The 16196-nt window shown below is 38.1% G+C and overlaps 1 protein-coding gene across 1 annotated transcript in view; it reads right to left on the bottom strand.

Annotated features, from left to right (window-relative positions):
• Positions 1-11600, bottom strand: part of LOC140152429 (1-phosphatidylinositol 4,5-bisphosphate phosphodiesterase beta-1-like) — a 195778-nt gene extending 184178 nt beyond the window's left edge. The window contains 1 exon segment of the mRNA XM_072174737.1: positions 10736-11600. Within this exon segment, the coding sequence (XP_072030838.1) occupies positions 10736-10834 (99 nt within the window). The 5' untranslated portion in view covers positions 10835-11600.
• Between the last annotated feature and the right edge of the window lie 4596 nt (positions 11601-16196).

The raw sequence follows: 16196 nt of genomic DNA, 5'->3' as shown, positions 1-16196 counted from the left end.
TACAAATTTCACTATGAAAGTAGTATAGATTTGTTTGAAGATGTATTTGTTCAACAGTTATCCTTGATTTTAGATTTTCATTCTCATTATATTAACATCCTAAATAAATAATGTGCAAAAATTATAACTAAAATTTATACAATATGGTGAACACTATTAGGCATACAATGTAGGCATGTTAGGCCTTTTTTTCTTCCCTTTTTCTTCATCTTCCACTTGAAGGTAAATGGTCAGATTTTTTCGTATTGTATTTTGTACCTCACATTGAGGTCTGTGCCAAAATAATCCAATTCCCAAGTTCCCGTTTTGATATATTGGAAGTAACAACATGTTTTCTTATATACTACATGTACATATATGTCTCTCCCTTCCTCCACCTATGGGACTGGGACATTGCAATGCATACAATTATGTACAGGACAAAATCTTTAAAATTAGCTGTACATGTACATGCTTGCAGGACTGTACACATGGTATAAATCCCCAGGTCACAATAAACACTGAACATACTAAACATTGAACTTGATGAACTTGAGAGTTTCCACACACAGTGCATTCACCAAATTTTCTAGCTACCCTGGAAATCCTAGCATGTATAGGATTACAAGGTGTACAGATGCTACTGGCTGCTGTTACTACTGGTAGGCTGGGGACAATGTTTGCCAATGACCTTTCTTCAATGACCATTGGCAAAAGATGAAAACATTCCGCTTTTTTTTTTATAAAAGCGTGAAACCTCAACCCTGGACAATGAGAATAATAATTGTTTAATACCATCAGGTAGCATTTTTTGCTCCACAATATTGCTATGGGCTATTAAATTTCTGAAAACAGGTTTAGAAGGGATGCCTTTTCTCCACAACACTGGGAAATTTGCTTGTTTTAATATTGCTTTTAGCAAAATTTGCAAAGACTTTGCAGAATGTTGGCAACTTCTGTGCCCCAATAAAAAGGCTATGGTATGTAATATCTGCCACATGTATGGATCCTGGGGAATATATAGATAGCCTACATCCGGCAAATTTCTTATTCTGGAGGCCTACTTAGAATGATAAAACTATGAAGGTTTAAAACTCCTAATGGACTCACATCATACTGGAGAAAATATTTTTACAGAAAATTCTTTGCAGCAAAAACAATGTCCAACTTAATAGGCCTATATGGTGTCTATTCTAGGAAAAGATACGTTTGATTTATAATGATTTTTTTTGAACAATCAATTTTGTTTCAAATAAGCCGCTAGTAATTTTAAAAGCATGCATTGATAATCAGTTTGTCCATACATTAAAACAATATCCTTCAGATCTAATGAGAACTGTAATTTATGTTGCATTGTACTAATGTTATGGAATCTTCAGAAGAATTTTAAAAAATAAAATTTGTTTCCAAAAACCATACATATGTATGAAAGCAAAAATGCATTCTTCTTAAAGGCAATTATACATGTGTGCTTTATAATAGGGCACAAACATAAATAGCATATCCGTCCGTGCTTTTTTAAGTAACAATTTTGTTTGAATTGTATATTTTGCTTACAATTCAAACCAAATGACAGTGCAAGTCTGCTTCTATTAGTCAAAATATTGAGTACCCCAAAATTTCCATTAATTCAACGATGCGACACACGGGAGCAAAAAGGGGGGTCTAGGTCACTAGGTGAAATTTCAACAAGCCATATCTCCAAAACCGCTTGGAGTTGAGCGCTAATTTTTTCCAAGTGTTAATTATAAACACCTCAAAAGAAATAAGTCCCCCTCTCAACATGTCGTCATAACATCGTAAGGTTTCATTTTGTACCAACAAAACTAACTTTGAAATAATTATATGACTGTTTACTAAGTGCTGTGTGAAAATGAGAGATTTCCATGACTTCAGGGCTGAATGAGCCTAAATTGAAGGCAAAACTGCCCTTTTCAAAAGTCACAAAGTAAGCCTATGCTTGTCACAAAAGTTGATTCATGGCTTGTTACTAATGGAAAACCCCATGTGTTTGAGTGCAGTTTAAAATCCTCACCAAGTGAAAATTTACTGTAATGTGTATCGATTCCATTCCTTGTCCCAATACGCTTTGCAGTTAACAAGCATAGGCCTACTTTGTGACTTTTGGAAAGGGCACTTTTTGTCTTCAATTTAGGCTCATTCAGCCCTGAAGTCATGGAAATCTCTCATTTTCACACAGCACTTAGTAAACAGTCATATAATTATTTCAAAGTTAGTTTAGTTGGTACAAAACGAAACCTTACGATGTTATGACGACATGTTCAGAGGGGGACTTATTTCTTTTGAGGTGTTTATGATGGGGTTTGATCCAGAGCAAACAACTTGTTTGTTTGTTTCCTCTCTTTATTCCTCCCTTCTTTCCCTTCCAGTCACCAAAAAGCCCTTCGGGCGTTAGGGTTAATTATATAGGCTATTATGAACGACTAATATGCAATTAGTTCCAAGACTACTGTGATCCAATGAAGTAAATACACCTCTATTACTATTGGTGTCAACGACTGTGAAACAATCCGGGTCAGATTGCACACTACAACCAATTACCTGGTCAATGTGATCTGTAGTCAGTCTGTAGCTCAAATGAAATTAAGAGGTAAAAGATCCAAGTCATAAGCTATGTCTCATTTACATGGTTCTGATTAAATTTTCTTTAACTCAAATCTTTTACTTTCAAGCACAGAACCCGGGATAGGCAATTTACTGAGAAGTGAGATATATATGTTTATAGCTGTACATGCTGAATTGAATTCCCAGATTGAATTTCTATTTCTGAAAACTGACAATTAAACATTTATACTGTACACATATTAGAAGGGGTCCCACAACCACAGCAAAGGTTTGTAAATAAGAAAGGTTTGAAAATTATACAAATAATATGCAAATGAAATCATAATATTCATGTATATCAAGCCCTATAGTTGTGGGGACCGTCCAAAAGTGATGCATTGTACGGCAAAATGAAAGAGATACAGGCAAAATGGGGATCATAGGATAAACAAGGATGGTCACGCTTTGCAAAGTATTTATTTTACAACAGATATTTGTAATTCCAGTGACAGGTTGTCGAAAAAACTGGTCAGTCGTAATATTTTTTATTTTGCATTAACTATATTGATTTCCATTGGCAAAAGTATAAATATTTAAAAAATTTATGCTTGCAACTCCATCTTTACAATAATTATAGGATCTTTATAAAGATCACAAAAAAAACCCAAGTAAACATATACCGGTATATTCCATGTTATAAAATTCCAATCTGTGACATTTTTTTTAATGAACAAAAGAGTTACAGCACATTTTTGCATTCAAAATCAAAAGATGACAAAAGATCTTGATTAACGACAGGTATCATAATATTCTTGCATGCAAATATTTCGGTTAAATTTAATTTGTTTGATGGATTATTGTAAAGACAACAAAATAACAGTGTGATACACAATTATGTTAAAATACCTTTTTTTATTTCATAATAAAAAATACTGTATAAAAATAAAACACAATTTCAAGTAATATTTCAAGATCTCTTAAAAGAAAGAGTGTTTTATAATAATTTTATCTTTTACATTGTACGTAATATAACCACAAAATGGACCTGCGCAAATTAACATAATGAAACTAGATCCATCTAGAAAAGATGCAAATTTATCAAATTATCAAAACATCATATTTGATGTAGTTTCACAATAATTCATGGAAATATTTTCTCTGTTGTCGTTTATTATATTTAAAAGCGTTGCTCAGATAGAAGAAACCAGCTTGTGTGTACAGTGTGTGTGAAAGCAACGTTCAATTATCAGAGCGTTGCTAGGTAACAGGCCATACTGAATAGCGGCAAAAATCAGAGTCCCTGACTCCATATTATGATGTGTGTTTTTTGTATGGGTGGGTAGATACGTGTGTGCTATGTGAATTAGAGCAATGACATTACCAGGATGGCACATGACAGGATGGGTGTGTCTGTCATGGTCACTCCTACATCATAACCTCATGTACAGTTTTCTTCAACACTATTTTATCTGTATAAAAAAACCGGGACAATTAAATAACAAATAACACTTCATGTTTATGTGTGCTCCCAAAATCAGCCAGTGAATCATCAAATTCAGTATTTAATCGATTTTATACCCCTCAAAGTAGAGAGAGGTACAAATTTTAGCGCGCTTCGCCCGCATTTGAACGTGAATACCATTTCAAAACCGAAGCTCTACCACAATAAGTGTATTATGAAAATTTGTGAAAATTCAACCACTCGCCTAGTATCATGCTAGCGAGTGATTAACCACTCGCCTTTAAAATCTAGACGGCAAGGCATGCAGCTAAACAAAAAGATATTGTCATGGTTTTGGCCTCATTTGAAGCTACCACTAACAAAATAGCTTCTCAACTAATGAAGCTGTGGTTGATTGAATTGTCAAGGTTGGGGGAGGAGTGGAGGGAAGCGGTGCACATAAATTATACAATGTATGGGAACATTGTGTTTTAAACATGTGTAAATTAACTACCGGTACTTGCTTAGGTAGACTTGTCTAGTCAGAAAAAGAATTTCTGGGGGGGCAAAGGGGACAGAGTCACCGACTGGGGGGGCATTTTTACCTAATGTTGGCTAAAAGTGGCTTTTCACCCCTCTTTTGAATTTTTCTGGGGGGGCAGAGCTTTTGTCTGGGGTATTCCCCCCCTAGCGCCACCACTGGACTCCGCTGATGGCTGTCCACACGACTCTGTTCTGCATGAAGTTCCTAACGTCTTGTCTCTCTATCGCAGTATCCTCATTTAGTTGCTTGGTTTGAAATGTACATGTAGTCTGTGTCCTCTTGATCTTTTTACCATGTGTAGGCGGCCACAGTAAAACTCTGGAAGCTGCCTCTGTTTCACTTATGGCACAGTGTCCAGCGAATCTCAGCCTTTTTGTTTTCAGTCTTTCGCAAATTGGGGAGAGATTGCAGTACAGCTGCTTATTGATGGTATGTGACTGCCATTAGTAACATTAACTACATGTAAGTGCTTTTCTCAGTAGTCTTGTGTAGTAACCATCCAGCACCTTCCTAAACTTTGATGTAATTGTCCAGCTTTCTGCACCATACATCCGGACTTATTCAATTGTGGCGGTAAAAAGCTCAATCTTTTGATTTCTAGGCAGGCTGCTCTTCCATATCTTGCTCATGCTGGTGCAGGCTTTCCATGCTTTGGCTTTCCTGATAATAAAGTCCTTTTTACTGCTACCAATCCAAGTCCCATCATTCTTGTTAAATATAAGTTAATTTCATTCCTAATGCTTCTGCAACTTTTGGATGCAATTAAAATACCTCTTTGATGTCATTTTATCTAATTGCTAAAAATTCATCCGCAAGGTGCAGAATCCTCAAAAGTTTTTCCCATGATTTTACCAAATTTTTTCTTCAAAATTTTCACATGTAAAATCTTTGTAAATACCTGATAGGATTCTGCATAATCGGGTTTTGATTGAGCAAACTTCAATCAAAACCAAAAATTGTCATTGGCGTAATAAGCCCTGGGTTTTGTTGAAAAGGGTTTCATTGTCCTGTAGATCAATAAAAGGTGACATCAGGCCGACACCCGTTGTGCATCCATGCCCTCTGTCGAGTCGCGTGACAGTAGCCAATCACAGGTTCTGGGGGCGTGGCTGTTTTCTCAGAAATTATTGTGGGAAAATTCATAAGCTGTTTTGATACCATCCGAAGAGGTCAGGAAATTTTTAAAACCCACCCACCACTCCCTTTATGAAAAATATGATATTAAATGGCATTGTTTCTTTTGCTTTTTACCATTTTGTCCAATATATGAATCAAAATGGAGATAAATTGCTGCATTTGGGCAAGTCATTGGGAATGTTTTCTCATACTTAATATTTAATGTCCATTCCAAATTAGGCTGTTTGGAAATTGATTTGGGTCATCCCACTTCATGACAAAAGGTTAACTGGATAGTTAAATGCCCGCTTCAAATTAGGCTGTTTGGAAATTGAATTGGGTTGTCCTAATTCCGGAAAATGAGTAATTGTTTTATATTTAATGTCCGTTCCAAATTAAGCTGTTTGGATATTGAATTGGGTTGTCCCAATTCGGATATGAGTGATTGATGTAGCTGTATGATGCAATAATTAATGAATTGGATATCCATTGCTTAAAGTCCTAGCCAAATTATGCTGTTTGGAGAATGGGACAGGTATCAGATCAGATGTTGTAGCTGTCTGATACATCTGAAGTAATATACATTTAAGAACCTCAGATGATATAGCTGTCTGAGGTGATATGTGATATTGAATTAAATATGAAGAACACAGTTGACACTTGATCAACTGTGTAAATGAAAGGAAATAAAAGATTCGGATGGCAAAGATCCAGCTCCGGCAGTAGTTGTGTTTGGTCTACTTATTGCGTCCATAGGACAATATAATAATTATGTCCAGTATTCAACTGGTCTCTTTGACTTTATCATGGGGTGTAGCAGTTCAAGAATTGATTTTAAAAATTAAAACAAATCTGACATGAATTTTAAAAAATCAGATTTTAGACTTTTTTTAAGGAAAAAAAAAAAAAAAAGAAACGCTATGGGTTTTTGATGCAAGGCATCAATAGGGATGCCTTCACAATGGGCTGATTAAATTTCGGAAATATATTATATTATTGGGCCCCTGTCACCCCCCTAGTGCAGGGAAAGCTGTTTAAATGCTAAGTTGCACAAAAAGCGACTATACATGTAGGAGTAGTAAATCGACTAGTAAAAATAAAACAATAAAAGGGCCAACCCAAAAAGAAAATTTGAAAAATGTGATTGAGAAGGCTGTGTGCGACACGTTTCGTGTATTGAGTGCCCGAACTGAAAATTGTCAGTATCGACACAAAATAGGCCAATTTAGTCATACATGTATATACCATTAAGTTATTTGAACACAGGGCCGGATTTATCATTGGGCCAGATGGGCAAGGGCCCAGGGCCCCAAAAATTGCCTTATGTATGTTCCCTTTTAGCCCCAAAACACCATGTTTTGGACCAAAATATGGTCACATTTTGTGTGCTTCACGCGCACTCAGTGGCGTAACTAGGGCTGGTAGCACCCGGGGCAAGAAACAAAATTCCCCCCCCCCCCGAGAATATCTTAGACGTGGCCCCCCAAAAAAATTTTTGAAACAATTGCGCATGGAGCACTTGAAATTATGAACAAATAAGGCCTACCATTAATTAATTATGGTTTCTAGAAGTTGAATATCGATTTTAAAATGTTCTTTCAATTGATTTTGTGCTGAAATGCGCGCAAAGCTTGGAGGGGCGCAGAATCGATGCTGAATTGGTCAATTTGGCACCCCCCACTCAGAAAGTACACTTTTTTCGATGAGGGGGTGCGTCACACCACCCGCACATACCCCATTTTTGTTTGATGGATTTGGGCCCCAGCTCATACAGGCTCCCCCCCCCCCCCCGAAAAAATCCCAGCTACACCACTGTTATTTATGACCCCCCCTATCACGGGCCAAATATTTTTTTCTGAATATACTAGTCTCAGATTGATCACGCTGAAATTCTAAGCTCAAAATATTTATTTATTTTTTAGTCCAAATATTTCTCATGTTGTTGATATACATATGAATTGTAATATCACAATTTACTAAGCGGCTGATTTTATCCATAAAACCATTAAATTTGTAATACTTGATTCAGAGTTCTGTGTATTGAGAGTGTTTACAGTCCCTTCTCTCAAAGCAGGCACATCTCATTTCACGATGTCAACTTTTTTCAAGGTCAAATCTGTCTCGTTCGAAGGAACTCACCGCTTCAGTTGGTTTTTGCGGAATATCAATTTTAAACGTCTTATTTTCTCAAAAAGGAGTCATTTTCATTGTTTTCATAATATTAGCTTGCCAATGATATGATGTTGTCCAAGCAATATATACTGCGCCAATAAAGTATCCTTACACTTGGAAAAATAATCACAATTTCAAAACTGAACAATATTGGGGTAAATTTGTTTTTTTAATAGATGCACTATTTAATCCTGCACATTATGACACCACATTGAATCCAATGTGACCTCAAGAAGTAAAGTTACAAACAATTGAATAGACAAAGGTCCAGTTTTAAAAGTGACAAACTGGCCTATACAAGGCGCAAAAAGATTCCAACAGGCGCAACAAAGAGACAACACGGTTTCTTCAATGAAGCGTTAATTCATTCATTGTACTTTTCACAACTTTCATTTTATTTGTCAGTTCTTTTGTTCCTTTTGTTTAAATTAAAGCCAAATGCATAAATTAGCCATTCACCACTCTCAAACCAGATGTCTAGTCTGTGGAGTTTTGAAAAGGCCAGTTTGTCACTTTTAAAACTGGACCTTCGTCTAATCAAATGCTTGTAACTTTGCTTCTTGAAATCACATTGAATTCAACGTGGTGTCATAATGTGCAGGATTAGATACATGTAGTGCATATATTACAAAAACAAATTTACCCCAATATTGTTCAGGTTGGAAATTGTGATTATTTTTCCAAGTGTAAGGATACTTTATTGGCGCAGTATGACCTTTAAAACATATTTGATTGAAATGACTATGCAAGAGCTGGAGCTGGACTCCTAAATTTTATGTTGTACTTGTAGTTGAAATATGTGTAATGTGTTATTTATTATAAATGTGCAATATTTATGTTTTGACTACATTGGTCTCGGTGGGTTGGAGGGGTCACACCTCCTCCCCTGGGTGATAGTGTTTGCACTCCTGGCTCCTCCTGGCTAGCCTACCGGGACAATCTTTTATAATTTTTATTTAATGACATGTGTGTTTTTAATGCATTTTAGCCAGTTATGTTTTTAAAAGAAATAAAAACCAGGCATGTGATTAGGGAATTCCCAGAATGGAGGAAACTTGCGAAGCGGAACGAGCGTAGCAAGTGAAGCTCTCGCCCCTCATGGCCGGGGGTCCAGGGGCCCGCTTAAGGGCCCCTGGTGGGGTCCAGGGGTGAAGCCCCGGCGGGGTCGAGGGGCGAAGCCCCCAAAGCCAGAGGGCTTCTACACTGTAAAAACCCTATTGAGGCCCTCTCAGGAGAGCAATTTTACAGGAAAAAAAGACACATAAATGAAGACAAAATGTTTAATTTGAATGAAAAATACCACTTTTTAGTACAATGTGAGTGAAAATCAAATACTTAACCTCACTTATTACTTATTACAGAGGGTTTCTACAAATTACACTTTAGGAGACACTATTTCAGTCGTTACTTGTGCCGAGTACTTTTCTCGATGTTTTGTAGATTTGGTAATATGGTCCGTTAATTTAAAGCAATTCTTCCCTTGGATCCATAAGATATCATGTCCCCACACAATGAGCAATAAGCTTTACCGGCGACAGCAATTTTTTTGATACCATTTTCCTCCAACGTACAGCTCAATTCGCGACCATCTTTAACATGTATTACTTTCACTTCGTGATCCAGCCAGCTCCAGCGGAACTTGTTTTTTATCAACTACGCCGACGTTCGTGTCATTTTTCTGAAGCGTTTTCATTATGATTTTGGTTTGATATTGATAAACAAATCCTGTCGATCACGCATTATCAGTTGTCAAAATTAAAGATGGCCGACATATGTTGATAGAATGCAAGCTTATCAGTGATTGGTTTAAATATCGGCAAGTGACGTCAAAATGGACCAATCATAGAAATCGTTAGTAAAATTACAATAGCGTTTTTTTCGGTGTTGCCATACGAGCTATAAAACCATCTTTGGGCGACTTTTAAAATAGTAATTCATGAATAATCGGCAGTTTTTCCATTCATGTTCGTAGGAAAAACACATTGGGCAAATTTTTGCGTGTTTTTTTCAGCAGGTATTTGCCGACTTGGCAACCACGGCACACACGGCTGAAACAAGAAGTTTGTTAAAAAAGAGAGAGATGCTCTTTGCCAATGTTCAGGAGCTTAGAGGGGGCCCACTTCCCCCAATGTCTCAACGGATTTACATTGATCTCAGGGGGGTCGGATTTTGGTCTCAAATCCGCGGATTTCCGCGAATCCGCGGAAAAATCACATGCCTGAAAAACACATGAATTTCCATGGGCAAAATTTAGCCACCATTTTTTGGTTAAAAGATGATGTTTTATTGTTTACATTGAAAGTAGGTCCACAGTTCGCGTCCCATTACGTAATAGGATTAATTTTCTCTAAACGACATGATGCTACACTGATAGCAACCAGTAGACTGCATTATACACATACATGTAAGCGAAGCTCATTTCATAGTCCCCTGTTTAATAGTACAATTATTTAACTTTTTCTCTTATCTTTTTCTCTGTCTCTTCTCTTTTTCTCCTTTCTCCCCTTCTCTTCTATCCTCTCCTTCTTTACCCGGGGGCACACGCCCCTTTGCCCCACCCCTGGATAGACACCTGAAGAAAGTTCTCAAGTTCTCAGAGGATGCTAATTATGGTAGGGTGAGGGATTGTAACTGTTGAAATGCCAGTATTACATTTTTAATTTTTTGGTTTATAATTTCTAAATTTGTAACTGTTTTTTGGGATAACATTATTTTCCTTTTTTGCTAGTAAAGTCTGTTTGACAGTTCTAACTACACTAATGGATGGTTGTAGGCAAACATGTATTGTACGCATACAAAATATACAAAACATGTTGAAAAAACAAACAATTAAAATCTGAAACAAAAAAACCAAGCAAACACAAAAAAACTTTTCAACAATCTTTTAACAAATTATCATCATTATTTGACCGACTTACCTCGTCCCACTTTATAAACTTATTTCCATTTATGAGTGATTCTGGCACATCAAGTTCCTTCAACCGATGAACACGAATATGTGTGTTGGCATCAGCCATTGTGAAGTCAAGTCCTCTGCACAAGTCCTTGCTCTAAAAATTAAAAGCTTATCTCATACGTCTTGGTTTATAAAAATACAGACAAATTAAAAAATTAAAATCATGCTAGCATTTTTTTAAGCAATGCTCGCATGAAGTCACAGCAGAACATAACAGTTGTGTTGTAATTCCTATCACATTCCAATAATAATTATGTAGATCTTCACACAGTGCAGGTGCCGATGTTTACAACCAATGTTATGAATATCAATAGCGCATGGTGGTCGGTGAAGTTGTGACACAACCACCTGCTGAATATCACCACCAGTTCAATAATAACAACAATTTTAGCTACCGTTTCCGATTATTTTGTGGTCGTGTCAATCTCCAATTTATGCTCAAAATACTAGGTTAATATGTCCTCCATGCTTAGCGATGTGTAGATGTTTTTAATGATATTAAGGAAGTGGTTTTATATGCCAATATATTTGTATTAGGCGTGATCGAAGTTGTGCTGGTATGTACAGTCATCCAGTGTGAATGGTATAGCAATGTACCACGGTACAAATAATGCAGTAGGCTTATTAACCGCAGAAATGGTGAAATAATAATAACTTGATGACCATGATCCTTTACCTTGACGAAGGCACTAAACACCTGAGTTTCCTACCGATGTTTTGACAAATTTCTTTCCTGGAAGCAGGTTTGCGTCACTGGTTGAAGGCTTATTTATTTCATAATATTGACTGCTGTGACCGTGGTCCCACTTCAGCTGCTGGCTGCAATTTACTACACTGCGCCAGGGCTGCCAACAATTTTTCAGCTACAATCGCGGGTTAAATAGTCAAAAAGTCGCCCAATATTTTCTCTTAACATTGGTTGTTGGTTCTACGGATTAGGAAACTAATACAAGTTTCAAAAACCATTATTAAAAAGTTAAATCTTTTTTTTTTAACCATCTGTTTCTATGGAACTAAAAAATGATCAAAAGCTCAGGGAAACAATCTTTAAGAATCACCCAATTGGGCTACAAAATTGCGGGTTCAGCCACTGCTGGCTGTACAATTCCAGAGGGGGTATGACGTGAACAAAATATGGAGACAGGCCTGCATGGAGAAAAGAACTCGTGCAACATTGTTTAGGCCTACTTCGTTCTGTCCCTTGCTAAAGTGGTACCTAGGCCTACAGTTCATTATACTGAGCCTATGTTATTTTTCATTCGGAGGCTGGAAAATTATGTAGGGGGTCATAACTTCATTTTAGGAGTTTTGAATAGGGGGGGGGGTGGTAAAAGTTTTGGATGTATGAAGGGGGGGTTAAAAATTTTGGCACGTGGTGGTGTAGGCCTAGGCCTACATAGTGCAGTTATTCTGCACAGTAAACATGATTCGACCTTTGCAGGAAATTAGTCCAGCAAAATCAATCGATAAAGTCTAGCCCATCCTCCACATTGAATGGTGAACTGTACTTAAGTTCGGCGCAGAGCAACTAAATTGATTCCCGAGCTCAGACCCACATGAAACACGCCTTGAAAGGCTAAAAGGCTGCTAAAACTCCCTCCATTAGCATTCAGAAGACTCAGAGGAGACCTCATCCATCACATTATGAGTGGTTTGACAGACGTCCAACCCTATAATCTATTTGAAATGGGCAGGAGGAGGACTGAGGGGGCACAATCTAAAGATCAACAAAGTGAGAAGCAAAGACACGCTTAGAAGAAATTGTTTCACCCAAATGCTATAAGTATACCAACTGCTTTAAAAACGGCATTGACTCCTTTTTATAGAGAACCACATGACAAGTACGAATCAGGGCTAAGAGTAAAATTGTACAATTGTGTTTGGGAGTGGCCTTCTCTCCTTTCTCCTTTTCCTTGCTATTTTCTTCCTTTTCTTGCTTTGTTTATCCATGGAAGTACTAGTAGTAGGCCTACTTCCATGGTTTATCAAAGCTAGGGCTACAGGCTTGTGCTTTTTATAGTATGAGCTTGGAACGGTCCATGGATTTTAGCATGTGTCCCTCACGGACCAACCTGGGTAAACAAACAAACAAACAATATGACGGGGGAGGGAAGGAGAGCACCACCCTGGAGCAAATTACTTGCAGTACACATTAATTACTCTCTCTCTGTTGTAGACTTGTAGTCAAGTAATGATGAAATTGGATGGGCGTTATAAGGCTTTATACAAACGCTAGGTAAACTTAAACAGGTAAAACCTTTTCTCATATTTCTTTACATAGGCCTAGACACTTAATTGTCGAAAGCAATGAACTGAAAACGGGCACATTTTGACTGTACGTTTAGAAATTAAAGACGCAACAAGCTCAAATAAGATGTGGACTATTTTAACCGCATTTCACTGGTCGGGGCGTGGGGGTGGTGTTGTGATTCCCCGGATGAAAATTTGGCCATTGCAGTGTTGTAACGTGTCACAGAAAATCTAGGTCAAGTCAAGTCACAAGTCAACTCACTGTATTGGAAGGGGAGGGAGAGGGTGGTCCCGAGGGGTGGTAAGATATTAGTCAGGGATTTAAAAGGCATGGCCCGCAATCAATCCCGCAGTATCATTTTGGATGCAGAACACAAAAGTTCAAATCGTGAGCCACATGCACATGTTATTGTCAATTTGATGTCACTGTGGCGGCACCAGGAATTTTTTGGGAGGGCCATGGGGGGGGGGGAGGTTAATTTCAGGGGGGTTGCTGCTGCCGCATGGGCATACTATAGAAATTGTGAATTTTTTACTGGGGAATCTGAGGGACAAGATGGGGGTTTTTCCTCATGTCCCCCCCCCTCCCATCCCTTTGGCGCCCCACTCCCGGCCCCACTGGCCAAGACGAAAAATGGACGCCGGCCATGGCGCTGGCCGTGTCAGGGCCGAGTTCGTTTTGGGCCGAATTAGATTTGGGCCGAGTTCGTTTGAGCCGAGTGTGATTTTGTTTTTCTGACAACGTTGAACTTGCTTGTTTTTGGACTTGAACTATTTGATTGACCTCCCGTCTACTAAATATTATCCATGACATGCTGCCAAGGACTTGACAAGCTTTTTACATCTATAGGCCCTACGGGTAAGTGCACGGCATAAATATTGGACGATCAGTTTCAAGGGCCCGAGTAAGCTTACACCACATGATACGAAGTAAGTAAGGCCAAGTAAAATAAAAAACATGTTTCACGTCCGGGTTTTTGAAAAAAAAAAGAGGAAGAGGGGGCTTTTTATTTTTTTAATTCCAAAATCGGTGTAAATACCCAGGGTTTTTTATTCTTACATGTTGTAGCTGCTTGTGGAAGTACAGTGTTATAACCCTAACCCTAACCCTAACCCTCACCTTGAAGGCAGCTACGGTATTTATTGTCTCGCCTGATAAGGCAGGAGATGATATAATCACTTTTCCGTATGTGTGTGTGTGTGTGTGTATGTGACAAATTTGGTTAAAGTTTTGGTTAAAGTTTGCCTTCCGCCTATTTTCTCGCAGACTAGGGGTCGCACGTTCCTCAAACTTGGTTGGTGGGTGCATCTTGACCCGAGACAGAACCGGTTTGTATTGGTTAGTGGGTCAAGGTCACTGAGGTCATCTAGGGTTCATCTGAGGTCAAATTAGTAAAAACTGTCGTATGGGCATGAAACTTGGTGGGTGCAGTCAACATTTAAAGCCAAATTTGTGGAAGGTCATTTCAAGGTCACCAGGGGTCATCTGAGGTCAAATTAGTAAACACTGTCGTATGGGCATGAAACTTGGTGGGTGCAGTCAACATTTAAAGCCAAATTTTTGGAAGGTCATTTCGAGGTCACCAGGGGTCATCTGAGGTCAAATTAGTAAAAACTGTCGGATGGGCATTGAAACTGGGTGGGTACAGTCAACATTTAAAGCCAAATTTTTGGAAGGTCATTTCGGGGTCACCAGGGGTCATCTGAGGGCAAATTACTAAAAACTGTTGTATGGGCATGAAACTTGGTGGGTACAGTCAACATTTAGAGCCAAAATTTTGGAAGGTCATTTTGGGGTCATCCAGGGTCACCCAGGGGTCATCTGAGGTCAAATGACTAAAAACTGTCCTATGGGCACGAAACTTGGTAGGTACAGTCAACATTTAGAGTCAAATTTTTGGAAGGTCATTCTGGGGTCATCCAAGGCCACCCAGGGGTCATCTGAGGTAAAATTACTAAAAACTGTCATATGGGCACGAAACTTGGTCGGTACAGTCAACATTTTAGAGTCAAATTTTTGGAAGGTTATTCTGGGGTCATCCAAGGTCATCCAGGGGTCATCCGAGGTCAAGTTACTAAAAACTGTCGTATGAGCATGAAACTTGGTGGGTACAGTCACCATTTAGAGGCAAATTTTTGGAAGGTCATTCCAGGTTATCCGAGGTCACCTAGGGGTCATCTGAGATCAAATTACTAAAAACTGTTGTATGGGCACGAAACTTGGTAGGTAGGCCCTATAGTCAACATTTAGAGTCAAATTCTTGGAAGGTCATTCCTGGGTCATCCAAGATCACCCAGCGGTCAGCTGAGGTCAAGTTACTAAAAACTGTTGTATGGGCATGAAACTTGGTGGGTACAGTCACCATAAGCCCTGGAGGTAAACTTGCCCAGCCGAGAACCGCCAAATTCATTTACCTCTACGAGTCTACGTCTACCAAAAGTAGTGGCGTAGCCCGGATTTTGGAATGGGGGGGGGGCACAACTTGTAAATGTACCAATGGAAATATTTTTTATTGTTTGAATCCATATATAACCCTGTACAAAAAGCAAATAATGAAATGATGCCAAATGTGACCTCGTCCTCCTCTTCAAAATCTCCAAAAGGAAACTATGAAGTCATTGCCGATGGCCTAAACTAAAAGGCTTCCATTTCTACTATAAGGTTAAAGGTCACTCCCTTTTAGATCATTTCATTTTACAGAATTCTAGTAATAAAACCATTTGATTTAGTTGTGTATTTATAGATTGTTAACTTACAATAGGGATATGTAAACACACCCCTACTCCCCATTCCAGAAAAATACAGCACTAATTTTCAGGATTAAAAAAATATTAAGTTCTGCCATATGAAACATAGCTCAATCATAATGATTCAGTTAGTACTAACTGGAAATGAAAGAAAAATTTAACTATTTGACTAATATCTTGAAAAAAGAGCTACTCCATGCATTTTCGGCATAAAAATCAACTTGTCTAAGCATTCAAAATTTTCACATGCCAAAATTTTGCTCTGTTCCAATTTTCACCTTTTTGTGTTACTTTAATTAAATGATTGGTTATAAGAATGAAACATGTACGTCTTTTCCAAAAATTAGAATGCATAAATTGAAATTGGACTTGGTACAAGTCTTAAAACTTGATTGCCAACACAGCATTTGAAAAACACCCTAAAA

This window comes from Amphiura filiformis, chromosome 5 (assembly GCF_039555335.1).
Source record: "Amphiura filiformis chromosome 5, Afil_fr2py, whole genome shotgun sequence".
Classification (NCBI taxonomy): Eukaryota; Metazoa; Echinodermata; class Ophiuroidea; order Amphilepidida; family Amphiuridae; genus Amphiura; species Amphiura filiformis.
This window is presented reverse-complemented; position numbering and strand designations above follow the sequence as displayed.